General features: G+C 43.4%; 1 protein-coding gene across 1 annotated transcript in view; it reads right to left on the bottom strand.

Annotated features, from left to right (window-relative positions):
• The window catches only part of NAT10 (N-acetyltransferase 10), a 43176-nt gene extending 31955 nt beyond the window's left edge, over window positions 1-11221 (bottom strand). The window contains exons 1-5 of the mRNA XM_036258679.1: window positions 11125-11221; window positions 6745-6867; window positions 6253-6344; window positions 2481-2652; window positions 1113-1235 (exon numbers count right to left, since the gene is read on the bottom strand). Coding sequence (XP_036114572.1) covers window positions 1113-1235; window positions 2481-2652; window positions 6253-6344; window positions 6745-6852 — 495 coding nt within the window. The 5' untranslated portion in view covers window positions 6853-6867; window positions 11125-11221. The remainder of the gene's footprint in view (window positions 1-1112; window positions 1236-2480; window positions 2653-6252; window positions 6345-6744; window positions 6868-11124) is intronic.
• Window positions 11222-15952: the final 4731 nt, after the last annotated feature.

Here is a 15952-nt window from a genome sequence, read left to right as displayed (position 1 = left end):
TATCGACTGGCTGCCTCCTGCATGCCCCCCACTGGGGATCGGGCCCACAACCTGGGCATGTGCCCCGACCGGGAATCAAACCGGTGACCTCTTGGTGCATGGGTCAACGCTCAACCACTGAGCCACACCAGCTAGGCCCTGATAGATATTTAATGAGTGCTTTCTAAAGACCAGGCACTCTTTCAGGATCTCAGAATATGCCAGTGAAGAAAACTAAGTCTCTGTTCCTATGCGGTTTAAAGACTAGCACAAAGCTGTAAAGTGCTTTAAAGGAAAATAAATTAAGTTAAAGGAGTGACAGATAGAACCACCCATTCTCAACAGGGTGTAAGAAAAGACTACTGAGGAGGTGATTTCTGAGCAGGGACTCAATGAATGAGGAAGTGAGCCCAGCAGACATTTGCATGGGAATAGCAAGTCCAAAGGCCCTGAGGTGAGAGTGAGCTGGGCATATCTGAGGATTTCAAGGAGGCCAGAGGGGCTGTGGTCACAAGTAAGGGAGGAGTAGTGGTGACAGGAAACAGGCACTAAGATTTGAGCAAAGTCCATTTCACCAGATGAATGCAGCTCTAAAAACTCTGAGGCCAATCTTAACACCATTTCCCAGCAGCTGGGCAGTGGACGGGACTCCAAACCTGGTGCTCAGAACACCCATGTGGTATCTGATAAGAGGCATCCCCACTCTGAATCATGTCCTCAGCTTCAGGAGAAAACTACCCCTCCCAGAGTCAAAGTTCTTGTTAACGTGGGCGTTGAACTAGCAAATAGTCCTTCATTATCCATTAGGATAGGGCCCAGTAAGAAACTCCATGTGCAGCCCCTTTTTTACAATACTTTTTTGCAGATTTAGTCACTGGCATAAATCTCTACAATTACTACTTCAGAAATGTAACTGTGTACCAGCTGTATCACATCTGAATCTCACTGGTATAGAATGTGCAAATGCAAAATTCAGAGGCTCCTAGGCAGACTCAGGGCCACTGAGATTTCTCTGCAGTGACTTTCTCATTAGCTGCAGTTAAAGAGCTCCCAGCCCAAAGCCTGCTGACTGCTCAGTGGAGTTGCTCAACAGGAATTCTTAAAAGTGATCTACAGTAAAAATAGACACTTACCATGGTCATTGTGTATAACTGCTTGAGTGAATTCATGGTCCGCAGGAGAATAACCACCAGCCCACCACCTTCCACTGTTTCTACAGTCCTGGCCAGCAAGTTTGGAGTCAAAGCTTCAAAATCCTGGAAGAAGGAGATCTTAGAAAAGGCTGGTCATGAAGAGTACCCACGGGGAAGCTTAACCAAGGCCAAGGGATTAAGTAAAAGGAGGGCTTCAGAGTACAAACTGAAGACCCAACTCACCAGACACACACACACAGCCCTGGAGAACAGGTGTACCTGGTTTTACAGTCAAAAGTGTTTCTAATAATCTCCGATAACATCCTATTTGGACAGTAGTCCTCCAATCTTCATTGATTCACACTTGAATTTCAGAAACATCTCACACTCATTTTCTGATGTTTATAGATGGAAACGGTTTGACAAAACTCAACTGCACCACATGGGGGAGCCATTGCTTAAAGGAGCCATCATCACGGCAACTAGTAACCATGATGAGCTTAACACTCCCTATGCATCAGTAATCAGGTGAGAGTAAGGCAAAGTGCTTTTTCCTGGCGTCCAAGGAGGAATGCAAGCCAGCAGGGGATGGGACAACCCACTGGAAGGCAGAAAAAAATTAGAATTTCTATTCATGATTTCCCCCCTCATTTCTTAATTTATATTCTATACATTATGTTTTATAATGTATGTAATCATAATAGTACATACAAATAAATACATACCAAAATGTGGGAATCTGTGCTTAAATGTCTTCTTTTTTGTGAGTAAAAGAATAAAACAAAGACCACCAGAGCTCAAAACAAAAGAAAATGTGAAACTTAAGTCTCTTAACTTGCCAGGCAAAAGAATACATGCCAGTGAAGAAATTCACTGGGTAGTTCTCTGAGGGGAGAATCCAAGGGCTAGAAAGGGGTGGGGAGGAGTGTCGGTGGTGGTTGCTAGTCAAGCACTCTGGACAGGACATGTGAGTGCAGAGGTCTGTACCCCATTGGTCAAAACAAGTCCACCTGCTCACTTGTCACCAAAGTTTTCAGTTCCTTCCAATAAAGACCTGGGGTCCTGGGGTCATTTGAGGTTCACAGTGCTTCCTTTATCAGCTTTAGCCAGTTAGAACCCATTGTGACAGAACATCACTGCCAGTTTTGATATCCCTAGACAAGTGCCACTTCAAATAGGATCTTTTCTTTTAATATGGGACGAATTATCGTTTCCTTTGGAAAGTGGCCACGCGTTCCACTGATAATGCCTGGGGGAGGAGGGTACATGTGAATCTTCTCCTCACTACACACCTGCTCTCATGGGGAACCAGGCAGCCAGCACCCCCTCAGTGCTGACTCCAGTCCCAGGCTGGAAGACATCACCCACCTGGAGAACACACATGCCAAAGGTGTTGCCCAGGATCTTGTGGGTCTCATTGTAGTAGCAGTAGCGAATGTTTGTGGCGGCGACAAAGAGTTCGAAGGGGTCATCTTGCTTTATGTTCAGTGTTCCATTCTTTATTTTCTTCTGCAGCTGACGCATCCTTTTCTTCCGGTGACTGCAATCACCCCCCACCCCATGACAGCCAGTTAACTAGAGGGGCTAAGAACTGGGAGCAGGGGATAAGCGAATGATCTCCCACTTAGACCCTCAGAGCTGGGAGGGAACTTGGGAATTGCAGGGCTGATGCCCTCCCCTGAAAGGGGAAGAAAAGGGCACTGGGCAGAGTGGTTAAGAAGCTGGGCTCGGAGGGAGACAGTGGCAAGCCTGTATGTGAACTCCCCTGTCCTGCTCTGTCACTCCAGCAGATACTCCACTTGAGAAGAAGGGTGATGAGAGTACCTAATCCTCTTCTGGCCAGAGCCAGAGCTTGAAACCAGCCTCAGTGGCCTCATTACCCCAGTCTCAAGCCACTCCTTCAACTGCATGGTGCTACTCCCCAGAAGATCTGGGAAGGGCATGGCGATGGCAGGTTATTTTATCCAGCTTTCCTAATAAATTCATCTGCTTCCTTCCCACTCTGTCCTCAAGCGCAGTTCTAACCTAAGACAATACTGATAGAAGATATAAGGGTTGAAATGGAATCTGAGCATCTCTCAGAAATCCCTGAACTTTTCTTTTGTCTCAAATCCTGAATATCCAACTCTCATTTAACTCTGTCTTTTACAGAAAAGAGAGAACAAGAAAGTTCCAGAAATGATGAGCACAGCCAATCAAACGTTCACCATGGTTCTCTAACTGAATAGTGAGAACCAAGGTCTTCCCTCTGGGCCTCCACTTCCTCATCTGTGAAACAAGGCAGTTGAGAGAGCTGATTTCCACGGTCCCTCTGACTTGGGTCCTAGCCCATGACTTAGAAGAAACCATCAGCTTTAACCTGATGCCCTGTGACATCAAAAAGAGGGTGGAAGGGCTACAAGCGGCACAGAGAGATTTTGAAAAGTGAAGTCAGCCCAGCCGGTATGGCTCAGTGGATTGAACATGGTCCCATGGACTGAGAGGTCCCAGTTTAATTATCAGTCAGGGCACAGGCCTGCATTGCGGGCTCATCCCCAGTAGGGGGCGTGCAGGAGGCAGATGGATGTATCTCTCTCACATAGATGTTTCTATCTCTTTCTCCCTCTCTTTCTAAAAAATCAATAAAAACATATTTTAGCCCTGGTCAGTTTGGCTCAATAGTGTCAGCCCACAGACCAAAGGGTCATGTGTTTGATTCCCAGTCAAGAAAACGTGCCTGGGTGGCAGGTTTGAACCATGGGAGGCAGCCAATTGATGTGTCTCTCTCATATCAATATTTCTCTCCCTCTCCCTCCCTCCCTCTCTTCCACTCTATCTAAAAATTAATGGAAAAATAACCTCGAGTGAGGATGAACAGCATAAACAAACAAACAAACATTTTAAAAAATCATATTTTTTTTAAAAAAGTGAAATAGGTGGATTAAGTTCAAAAGGCAAATCTTCCCAGAACACTGTGGGTTGCCTAATTCCACACCTATTGACATTTACCAACTGAACAGCAGTGAGAATCAGAAGCAGCAGAAACTTATAATTCTGCCAACAAGCAACAGGCTTTATTCTCAATCTGTGTTGAAAATGCTTACCTATCCAAGAATGAAAGAATATATACAAGAAAATACCAATTATACTTTAAAACCACACAGCAAGATACTAACAATGCCTAGGTGTTGAGATTATGGGTGCTTTTTATTTTTACTCATAGTCTGATTTTTCTGTGATTTTCCTGTATTTCTTACAATAGGCTTTTATAAATCTTTTTTAAAATGGCAAAACTATTTACCCAAACTCTAGTTTCTTTCAGACAGAATCAAGTCCCTTTAAGAGCAAAGGAGATAAAGTAATCAAACTTAGCCTTTGGACAAGTAACACGAAAATAGCTTTAGAGCCTGTTAACAATACATCAACGCAACAAATATTAGCCGAGCACCCACTACAAACATGCCAGATCACTTGAAAATATACAAATATAAAGATAATCAGAACAGGCTTCCTAACTAAATGAGCTTACCACCTGGAAGTAAAGAAAGACCAGTATGCAAAGGACTATATCCAGAGAGAGGGAGAATACAGGGTGTCGGGCACTAGACGAGGAGACCGGTGCTGAGGAGGCTGACTGAGGAAAGGCTTCAGGAAGGAGGCAGGCCTGCGGGGTGGGAACATTCAGTAGGTGATGACAGAGGTGGCAGTCACATCCAGAGCAGAGGAGGCAGCAGGTGAAAAGCAGGACGTTTTGCCACAGCAGAGAGCAGCCAGAGCTGGAGACAGGACTTCAGAGTCAACATCAGACACATTTGGGAATAAAGGCAAAGAGGCCCAAGGGCAGAATCACACACACTAGCTGGGCTAAGCATAGGAGAAACTAAGATCAAGGGGAAGAGGAGAGCTCAGGAAGGTGGTCTGAGTGAGTGACCCAGAGGCCAAGAAAGGAGAGCATTTCTGAGGTTATCTGCCAAGTGACAGCATTCCACACCCTGGACTCCTCCACACACAGAGTTGTAGGCAGAACTGTCAAGCTTCCACCAGGTGACCAACCTACCGCCCCTGGCCCAGGGGGTGGGGGTGGGGACCTTTTCACATGAATTTGGGAGACTGATTTCCATGTGGCTGAACTTGAAACATGTAAAACTCAAGTGCTGTTTCTGCAAAGGGGACAACAGAAAGCTGAGCTAAAGCGGGGAAAATCGAGCAGACATGCAGAGATAAGGGAATGAGCAAGGAATGGGAGCAATGGCTCTGGCTCTCCGTCCAAAGCAGAGCTGAAGTCTCACCCCTTGGGGGCTCAGGAGCCAACTCCCTTTGTGCCAATGTGTGTTCGTGTCGGAGACCCGCTACTGACAACTACAAGTCTTAAGTTCACAGCTTCAGAAAAATAAGACTGGCCAATACAATGTCTAATACAGCAGTCAACTAATGAAGGAAGAGTTCTGAAAAGAAGGAAAAGGGGAAGAAAAGTTATCGTATTAGGCAGCAGGTCACCAGTGATTTCCAAGAGCACAAAGCCAGACACCAAAGAGGATAGCCAGGAAGTGCAAGAGGCTTCTGTCAAGATGTTTGGCAATAAGAATGCAAGAAAATGCTAGCCTGAGGAATAAAGCTGAGTATATAGCTAATTTTTTTTTTTTTTTTTTTGAGAACTGAGAGAGCTGAGCACGTTTACCAGGAGAAAGGAGAAAGACTCAAAGGGGTGTGGGGTGTTCGGCAGAGGAGAGAAGGTACAGGTCCTGAAAGCAGTCTGAGAAGAGATCCCGAGTAGACAAAAGGGTCTACTCTAAACATGGGATGTAGTACATACGTTCTCCTCAGAAACAAAAGGGAATGGAAGGGAGAGTGAAAACATGAAGTAAGTTTGAGGTAAGAAAGGAGCTTGAATTAAATGGGCTTTAAAAAGCAGGAAGAAAAATTAAGTGCAGAAAGCAAGGAATGGCACTGAGGACTTAAAGAGCATGAAAATAATCTGAAACTTATTGTTAGGAATGAATGCAGGACACCAGCTCTATTATTTTCTCTATTTGGAAATGTCCCCAGAGACTGAGCCTCTACCAACAATCCTGGAAAAACTATGTCAGGGCATCATTTCCTGGCATGTAACTAATGAGCAGGGATTGTAAGTAGCATGGGACACTGAAAGGGCCAAGCTTACCTGCTAAACCCCAGCTCTTTCTTGTAACACCACAGCACTGAAGGTCGAGCCTTTACAGTTGCTTTAGACAACATGTGATGGAGTATGACCACCTGCCAAAAAAATAAAGTCACAGAATCTCAGGGCCAAAAGAGACCTTTGAGACTGCCGAGCCCAAGACCTCATTTGATAGATGTGGAAGGTAAACCGAGGGCCAGGGAAATGCCCAAGGTCACAAGGCAAGTAGTGCTCAAGCTGGGACTAGAGGCCAGGTCACATACACTTAACTTTGTGCAGTCACCACCCCAGGCATCAAAAGCTGTTAATGTGTCTGCTAATAATTCTAAATGCAGAGTATTTATTACTTGTGAAAAACCAAAGGAAGATTTCCCAGTAAGCATTTTAATTAAGGAAAACCAGTCCAGAGACCTTAATGTCATCATCTGCTAAAACCCAACAGAGCCTGTAACATGCTGACTCTTTGGGACAGGACACACATGTATCAGGTCTCACCTGATCTTTTCCTCGATCTCCAACCACAACAAAAAGAGACCTTTGCCGCTCAGCTACCCCATTCTCTATGAGAATCCGGATTCGGTTATCTACTTTCTTCCGATGCATGATGAAATATTATCCCTGAAACAGAAAGAAAGGAAACACTGGACATGAGCACCAGATTCTGGGTGAAGAACATTAGCTGTTGCCTCCTGTGGGGCCAGGGACTATACTAGGCACATTTACAGGTATCATCTTTACCCTCAAACAGCTCCCTAGGGAAGACACCACCCTCATTTTTAAAATCAGGAAACTGAGCCCGGCCAGTGTGGCTCAGTGGTTGAGCATCGAACCATGCACCAAACGGTCGCCAGTTCGATTCCCGGTCAGGGCATATGCCCAGGTTGTGGGCCCGGTCTCCAGTGCGGGGCCTGCAGAAGGCAGCCAATCGATGTTCTCCCTCATCGATGTTTCTATCTCTCTCTCCCTCTTCCTTCTTCTCTCCCTAAAAATCAATAAAGAAAAAAAAATTTTTTTTTTAAATTAGGAAACTGAGGCTTGGGAAGTGAAGCAAAACGGGAAGTCAACAAGAAAGGTGTAATTCACACATCTATGGAGGGTTATTTTAAAAACTCAGAAACAATGCTAAAAAAAAAAAAACTAGGATGATTAAACTATAACTATATAATGGTTTATCTATGAGATAATAAGGCAGTTTTCAATAAAAGTTTTTCAAAATTATTTTTAAAATCATCTAGAGATATGGATATAAATGCTTATGAGAGAATAATGTGGCAGGATTCAGCACAACGCTGGGTTTTTACACATATACATAATGCATAGAGAAAGAAAAAGACTGGAAGAAAACACCAAAATGTAAAGTAGTTATTTCTAGATTAGAGGTTGCAGGTGATTCTTATTTTGTTCTTTTTTTTTCAAATCTTTATTTTTGGATGTAAAATGTATTACAGATGTTCCACATTTTTCCCCCATTGACCCCCTCCTCCCCACTCCCGCCCCCCTCCCACCTTTTCCCACACTATTGTCTGTGTCCATTGGTTATGCATATAAGTTCTTTGGTTTATTTCTTCCCACCCCCCAACCCCTTTCCCTTTGAGGTTTGTCAGTCTAGCAATGAATTTGTGCTTCTTAATCCCTTCACCGTTTTCACCCATTCCCCCAACCCCCTTCCCAACTGGCAACCAACAAAATGTTCTCTGTATCTATGAGAATGTTTCTGTTCTTCCTGTTCATTTTCTTTGTAGATTCCATTGTTGATAGATATGTATTCATTGCCATTTTGTTTGTTCATACATTTTATCTTTTTCTTCAAAAAGACCCTTCATCATTTCATATAATAATGGTTTGGTAGTGATGAACTCCTTTAACTTTTTCTTGTCTGGGAAAGTTTTTATATGTCCATCAATTCTAAATGACAGCTTTGCAGGATAGAGTAATTTTGGTTGTAGGTTCTTGGTTTTCATCACTCTGAATATTTCTTGCCACTCCCTTCTGGCCTGCAAAGTTTCTTTTGAGAAATCAGCTGACAGCCTAATGGGTACTCCCTTGTAGGTAACTAGCTGCCTTTCTCTTGCTGCTTTTAAGATTCTCTCTTTGTCTTGAACCTTTTGCATTTTGATGATGATGTGTCTTGGTGTGGGCCTCTTGGGGTTCATCTTGTTTGGGACTCTCTGTGCTTCCTGGACTTGTATGTCTGTTTCCTTCACCAAGTTAGGAAAGTTTTCTGCCATTATCGTTTCAAACAGGTTTTCGATTTCTTGTTCTCTCTCTTTTCCTTCAGGCACCCCCAAGATGCGAATGTTGGCACGCTTGAAGTTGTCCCAGAGGCTCCTTACACTATCCTCATTTTTTTGGATTCTTTTTTCTTTTGGCTGTTCTGATTGGGGATTTTTTGCTTCCTTAAATTCCAAATCGATGGTTTGCTCCTTGGATTTACATACTCTATTATTGAAGCTGTGTAAATTATTCTTTATTTCAGTTAATGCCTCCTTTAATTCTAACTGTGTATCCATGATTTCTAACTGGTCCTTTTTTATGCTCTTGAGGCCCTCCCTAAGTTCACTGACGTTCTCACTAAGTTCATTGAGCATCCTTATAAGCAGTATTTTGAACTCAGTATCTGTTAGGTTGCTTACCTCCCTTTCGCTTAGTTCTTTTATTGTGGTTTTGTTCTGCTCTTTCATTTGGGACCTGTTTCTTTGTCTCCTCATTTTGGCTGCCTCCCTGTGTTTGTTTCTGTGTATTACTTAATGAGAGGTATGGGGCTCGCTGAGACCCGATGCTGCTCGTTTGAAAGAATTTAGGAAAAACCTGAAGCAGGATCCAAGACCGGCCAATCCTATGGTTAAGCAAGTGGCAACAGCTTGGGTGGGCTTTAAAGTTGTGTGGGGTGGGGCGGGGCGGGGCCTCAGGGAGTCAGCAGGGCGGGGCTACCAGTGTGAGCCAGGTTGCTGGAGTCCCAGATATGGCTTCTGTCTGCCACCACCGGGAAGGGCTCACCAAAGGAACAAATGCCTCTTACAGCACGTTTGTCCCCGAGGAAGCCCCCTCTCCAGCCCTCGCTCCAGTGCCTAACAACTCAGTTCTTCCCTGTATGTCTCTGGTGCCCCTCGAGCTGCCTCCCCTCCGAGCTTAGAGGGAGAGAGTCCGATAAGTCCGTGCGCCGGCCCTTTAGGGAGCTGCCTGGTTGTTATTCTTCTTTTTTAAAAAAATGTTTTTACTGATTTTTTTTAGAGAAAGGAAGGGAGAGAGAGAGAGAGAGAGAAATATCCATGTGAGAGAGAAACATCGATGGGCTGCCTCCTGCACGCCCCCTACTGAGGATCGAGCCCACAACCCAGGCAAGTGCCCTGACTGGGAATCAAACCAGGACCACTCAGTCCATGGGGACGCTCAATCCACTGAGCCACAAAGGCCAGGCCAGAGTATTGCTTTTTAAAAATGCACATGCATTACTAATAAAGTCAGGGGGGAAAAAATCAATGATCATTATGATGAAATGTGTCCACCTGTTTCCTCAAGGGAGGTAAAACCATACTGAAGCCTATACAGAGTCAAAAGTTATTGTAATTACATACAATACTGCATCATTACCAAACCAAATACACCAAAGAAACATCAGATATAGTAATTATATTTATAATATAAAATCTAAAATACATTACTTAGAAACTCCAATGCCTGCTACATTCTAAACATAAAACATTAATTGAACCTTAACCATGCCTTAACTGTCCTTCTAATTCCCCAATCGAAATATGGAATTTAGCAGTTCTATTTTACTATAAACACTATGTCACAATCAGTGGTTCCTATTTTACAAGGAAAGGAGCATGTAACACTCAAGTATCCCCAGGAAGAAAAGCTATGGAGCCCGGGCTGGTTTGTCTCAGTGGTTAGAGTGTCAGCCCGCAGTCCAGAGAGAGCAGGGTTCAGTTCCTGCTAAGGGCACGTACCTCAGCTGCAGTTTGTTCGGGCCCTGGTTGGGTCGTGCAGGCGGCAACCACTTGATGTTCCCCTTTCACGGGGATGTTTCTCTCTCTCTCTCCCTCCCACTCTATCTGAACAAAAAACAAAAAAATGTCCTCAGGTGAAGATTAAAAAGAAGAAAAAGAAAAGTTCAACTCGGAAGCCTGGGGTCTTTCCAGTTTTTTCCAACCTGCCCAGCTTGTCTGCTGTGTAGGGGGCCACAGAAAGACCCCATTATAATCAGTTAATAACTAATTATTAGGACTGCTTTTTGCTCTAGTTACTGTGGAAGGCCCAGAAGTAGTACCAAAGTATTGACTTCTGATGAAAGTCTGAGATTTCTGTGGCTTGGAGTTAGTTGCCATGGAAAGCTTAATGGAGGAGGAAGGCCCTGAAGGAGGAAAAGGGTGACTACTTTTATCCACTCATCTCTCACCTAACAAATATACCTATCATCTATGTGCCAGGCATCGTTCTAGGTGAACTGGTAAACAAAGTCAAGTCCTGAATGAGAATGCCAAATAGAGAATAGATGAATAAGCATAGTGAAGTAGCTAAGAGGATGGGAGGATCTGGCATCAGAATGCCTCGGTTCAACGCCCAGAAAGCTCGGCGGAAAGCAAAAGTGTTGTCACCCACCCAATCACCTCGACTCCCCAGCTAGGGGTCCCTAGAGAGGGGAAATCGAGCCCGGCAACCCGGAGAGCTCTCCAGAAGCACGCCCGAGAGCGGCTGCCTACTGGGGAAGAGGACCCTGTCACCTAGAAGCTCCCGGGGGGGGGGCGGCAGTCGGCGTGGGCCAGGCAGAGGTATGGATGCAGAGCTTTCGTCTTCCAGCCAGTGTCCTCCGGGCCCAAGAATGACAAGACACCAACCTCGGCACCCACCCCAGCCATCCCTGAAAAGTACCTGCGTCCGGAGCTACGCGAATTCCAAACAGCAGTGAGGCGGCAGCACGTGGGGCGCGGAGCCACTCCCGAGGTGAGGCCCGAGCCGCAGACTGCCCCTAGCGGACGCCTGAGCGGCCCCCAGGCTCCCGGGCTCCCGGGCTCCGCGCGCCCCGCTCAGGCGCTGGTAGGCTGTGCGTGCCCGAGCGCACTCATGGCGCGACGACGGCGAGCCACGGGGGACCTTTCTCAACCCTGTCTCCGCCTGATGACGTAAAAGGCCCGGAGCGGGAGCTGCGACCGGTCGCGACCGTGCCTGTTGAACCTCTGTGGGCAGTGGCTGTGCTGCAGTGGGTAATTGGCCTCTCCGTGTCGAGATTAAGATAGCTAGCTACCAGACAAAATAAGCAGCTATCCGCCCGCAGGACCTTGCCACTGCGCCGGGGATAGCGCGGGTGCCCGGGTAGGTCCGGGACAGCACGTGGTAAGCAGTTCAGGGTTTTCACTGTTAGTCCGGTTATGCGAGACGACTGGTTTTATAAATCTGCGTAATATTAACGATCTTCCTATTTAAATACCTTATCATTTTAATGTGACAAGATGAGGAACCTCGATCAGCAGACCTACTTCATCTTACTTGACCCGCCACACCCAGTCGATGACCTTGTAGTCCGGAATTCTATGCGTTTTCCACCCATTGCGAACGCTGTACTTTGCAGTTTCCCTTTCTGCTCTTGTTTACTGCCCCCAGTGCAGCTCCCAGAACTCGCCTAAGCACAGGACTACAAGGGACCCACACATACTTTGGTCTTTGGGCCAGGTCGTTAAACTTAAATCCAACTGCTTGACGTGTCTTCTCGGATAACTCAAATTCAAAATGTCTGAAGCCGAACTCATTGCCCTTGCTCCCAGAAACTTCCCCCTAATCAAGACACTTCTAGATGTGATATAATCAGTGCCACCACCCATCTAGCCCAACATCCATCATCAAATTCTTTCCTTCTTAAAAAGTCAATATGCCAGACACAAGGGATAGTAACCACAACGTTCTTGTCCTTCGTGAGGCTTACATAATTCTGTGTCAGTTTTAAGTGGTATTAAAAGACTAAAGTATCCGGTGAGTAAAAAGTGAAAAGCCTTCTTGTGCCAGAAACATGTAAGGACTCCAAGATGGGAAAAATCTTGGCAAAGTAGACATGGCCAGAGTACAGTGAGCAATGAATGTAGAAAACTAGGCCAGATAATGAAGGGCATGTCCACCACAGATGTAGTCTTTAAACTCTAGGTGTGATGGGGAATCACTGCAGTTTGAGAAACAGGTAAGTGACAAAATCTAATTGCCCTCTTAAACGGCTCATTCTGGACACTGCAAAAATTACAGCAAGAGTGGAAGCAGGGAGAGCCATTATAAGCTACTGTAGTTAACCTCTAAACTGGTAATGGTGATGGTCACAAGTGCTAGATGACTCAGGATATATTTTCAAGGTATAACCATGTGGATTTGCTTAAAGACTAGACACAGAGTATGAAAGGAAATAAAAGACGATGTCCAACGTATGTATATTTGCCCTGAGCAACTTGATGAATGTAGGCCAAGAGGTCAATTTGGCATACTCATGACATTCAAATGAAGACATTGAGTATGAATTATTTCAGAGTTTGGGACCAAGAAATATTTAACACCAACTAAAATGCTAATTATGTCAAAATCGTGGGATTAGTTGAGGTCACCTAGGGAAAAATATTAGTGATGAAGTCTGACGGCCAAGGCCTGGAAAACTAAGCAAAGTATACAGATAGAAATTACATAGAACCACCACCCTCCATATTGTGTTCATTTTGTACATGGGCTACTTCAGCCATCTCTTGACCCGTACATTTTGTTCTCAACACTGCACTGTGTTCTTTAAAATGTCATTTATTAGGTGACCCACCATTCTTCCCCCTATACACACTCAAAAATCTTCAATAGTTCCCAACTATTCTTACAAAACAAAACTTAACATGGCATATAACAATAAAGCCATCTATAGTAGCTCTTTATGTTTTCTTCAGCATTGCTCACTCTAAATCTGTACTTTTTTTTCCCCCCTTGAGCTGGACCTAGCCTTCTCAGTCACTGGAGACTGGACCTTTGGACATGCTTTTCTCTCCCCTTTGCCTAGTTTATAACTCCTCATTCTTCAAGTCTTTCAATGAAGTTTTTCCTGATCCCTCTGACTAGATCATATCCTATCAGTCATGGCCTTAAAATCTGCCATCAACTGTGTTACTCCATCATGGCATTTACTACATTTTAATGCCACCAACATCGTATCTTTAATGAGACCGTTTAGTGAAAGCAGGAGCACAGTAATTTTGTCACCACTGAATGCTCAGTGCTCGGCATGATGCCTAGCAAAGGCTACCCAAATTTTCTGAATGAAGATTTAGTTCAGTGGCTTAATACAATGGCTCCCTAATATAAACACCAGATTTAAAGAAAACTAGTACTTACAAATAATACGACACTAAAAATTGGCTTTAATAGATTAGGTGGCCTTTCACTACCTAAATTCAAAGAGCCAGTCTTCTGCATGGGACTGGATTAGGCTTCAAACCAGCTTGTAAAAGGTATTAAAAACCTGTTGAGAATACTATGGTCCAGCCCTCTTAGAAATCAAGGCTACCAAAGAGATTTTCTTTAAGCTTTTTCCTCTTGTAAGTATAAGGAGCATATCTTCTTTACTTAAAGCTTTGCTGAATGGTATATGCAACTAAAGCAGACTTCACTCAAGGACAATAAGGAACCAGATTTTAATATGATTTAATCTAATGTGATTGAAACATTCACTAATCTTTTCCAGTATTTTTGTAGAATTCAAAATTGGAAAAGGTAGAGATGAGCCTTACAATTTACTTTCATTTTCCTGAGGGTTTTCCTTCCCCGTTACCTCTTTAGAAGGGATAAGCTCAAGGGCAATACCGACTCTTTAAAATATAACTTAGTCAACAAAACTTAAGAGTGCTTAACAAGAACTCAAGTGAGTTGGGAATTCAGGAGCTTAAAGATCAAATGAAGGGTCTGAACTCAGTGCTTATCTGTGTCCCATTCACCCTAATTATATTATTAAAAATAAAATGAACAATACCAATTTCCTAAGACACTTAGAAGGCTGACTACTCAACTACCTTCTACATTTTATAAACTGGTTGTCAACAAAGCACCTCAGTTAATGAGCCTTCTGATAATAAACACATATTCTCATGTCTCCTATAACTGGGAAAGTCTCCCATGTTGCATATATAGGACAAAAGAACTACGGAAGCTAACTGATTGAAAAGTATTTAAAGGATACTTGTTTTAGTATCAAGATACAATGATCAGGAAAAACTCTCCCATATTCTGTAGGGCTATTAAGATGTGAAAATAAAACTGCCCTAACCAAGATAATCCATGACATTCTACCTTAAAGCTTTGTGAGATGACTGATAAATGTGCATTTACAAAAGTTCTTTATGTATGTGGTCTGGCTATACCAAGAAACTACAGTGACGCGTGTGACAATCATTTCCTTGCAACTCTGCTAACATATGCATTTGACCAAACAAAAGGCCTTCTGCAGACAGGACAAGTGTATTAGACAGAACACTTAGGACCAAGACTCAGATCTTAATGGAACTTTTTACAAAGTTCTCTGCCCCACAATGAGGCCCTCCTTTAAAAAATATAGTCTGAATTGAGGCATAAAAGCTTTACATTTACACTGCAATGGTAGAATGCCAAAAAAATATATAGTACTTCAAAAAGAAACAATTCTTTAAAAAACACACAGAAATAATCAAACTAACACCTTTACACATTCACATCTGCACTAATGCATAGAATTTTGAAATCTAGGAAGCATTTCTCCCCATCCCATCTCTGAAATGATTCATAGAGATTAGTGTATAAAGAACCTATTTACTTCAATTTTGATTGTAAATGTCATGAAATTATTTTCTACAAGATAGGATTGTAAGTATACATCTAGGGATTACCCAATAAACCACAAATATTTTATCTAATCCCTCTAAAATACACTTAACATATGGTTGTGGTACATCCCAGGCAGATGTCATTTAAAGCACACAAGGAAAGGTGCCAACAAAAGAAATACTTATTTGCAAATGTAAACAGATAAACCCTCCAATATGATGTACCACAACCACACATGAGAAAAGAACTTACTTTATTTTAAAATAAACATTGAAGATTCCCCCCCCCCCTTCCCCACCACCCTACAAAACTTTTGAATGTGGAATGTTCAACAGCCTATCTATTTTAGTAGGTTACAAAACCAGCAAAAACTCCAGTTGTCTAATGATGAATGTTTGAGAATAGTTTTGTGTTATGTTTTGTTTTTGTTTTGTTTTTAAGTAGCTGAGCACCTACTGGAAATTCCTTAGCTAAAGGCTGAAAACACAACTTAATTTCTACACAGAAAACACTATTAACTCAATAGCCTTTGCTTAATAGGTGGACTAAGTTCTCCATGAAGTCAAAGTGGGATACAACAAGCAGCATTAAGTTCATAGGCACACAGACTAGTGCTCAAACTGCTAGCACATATTCCAACATAGTACATAAATTACTAAACTGTCAATCTCCATCAAATTTGTGACTCTCCCTATGCATCTAAGGGAAGAAATCACCACTTTGAATATAAATACCTCCAGGAGAAAATGATAATTCAATCAAGGTTAGACAAAAGGTAAGTGCAAGTACTATAGTAACCGCTGCTGGAGATGACCATAAAATTTGTTAACACTAACAGTGCATGGGTGAACCACATAAGCTGCTAACTGCTGAACACCAGTGTTTCAAGATA

This window comes from Molossus molossus, unplaced genomic scaffold (genome assembly GCF_014108415.1).
Source record: "Molossus molossus isolate mMolMol1 unplaced genomic scaffold, mMolMol1.p scaffold_m16_p_13, whole genome shotgun sequence".
NCBI classification, from domain to species: Eukaryota; Metazoa; Chordata; class Mammalia; order Chiroptera; family Molossidae; genus Molossus; species Molossus molossus.
Note: the sequence above shows the minus strand (reverse complement) of the source record. Positions and strands in the feature narration are given on the sequence as shown.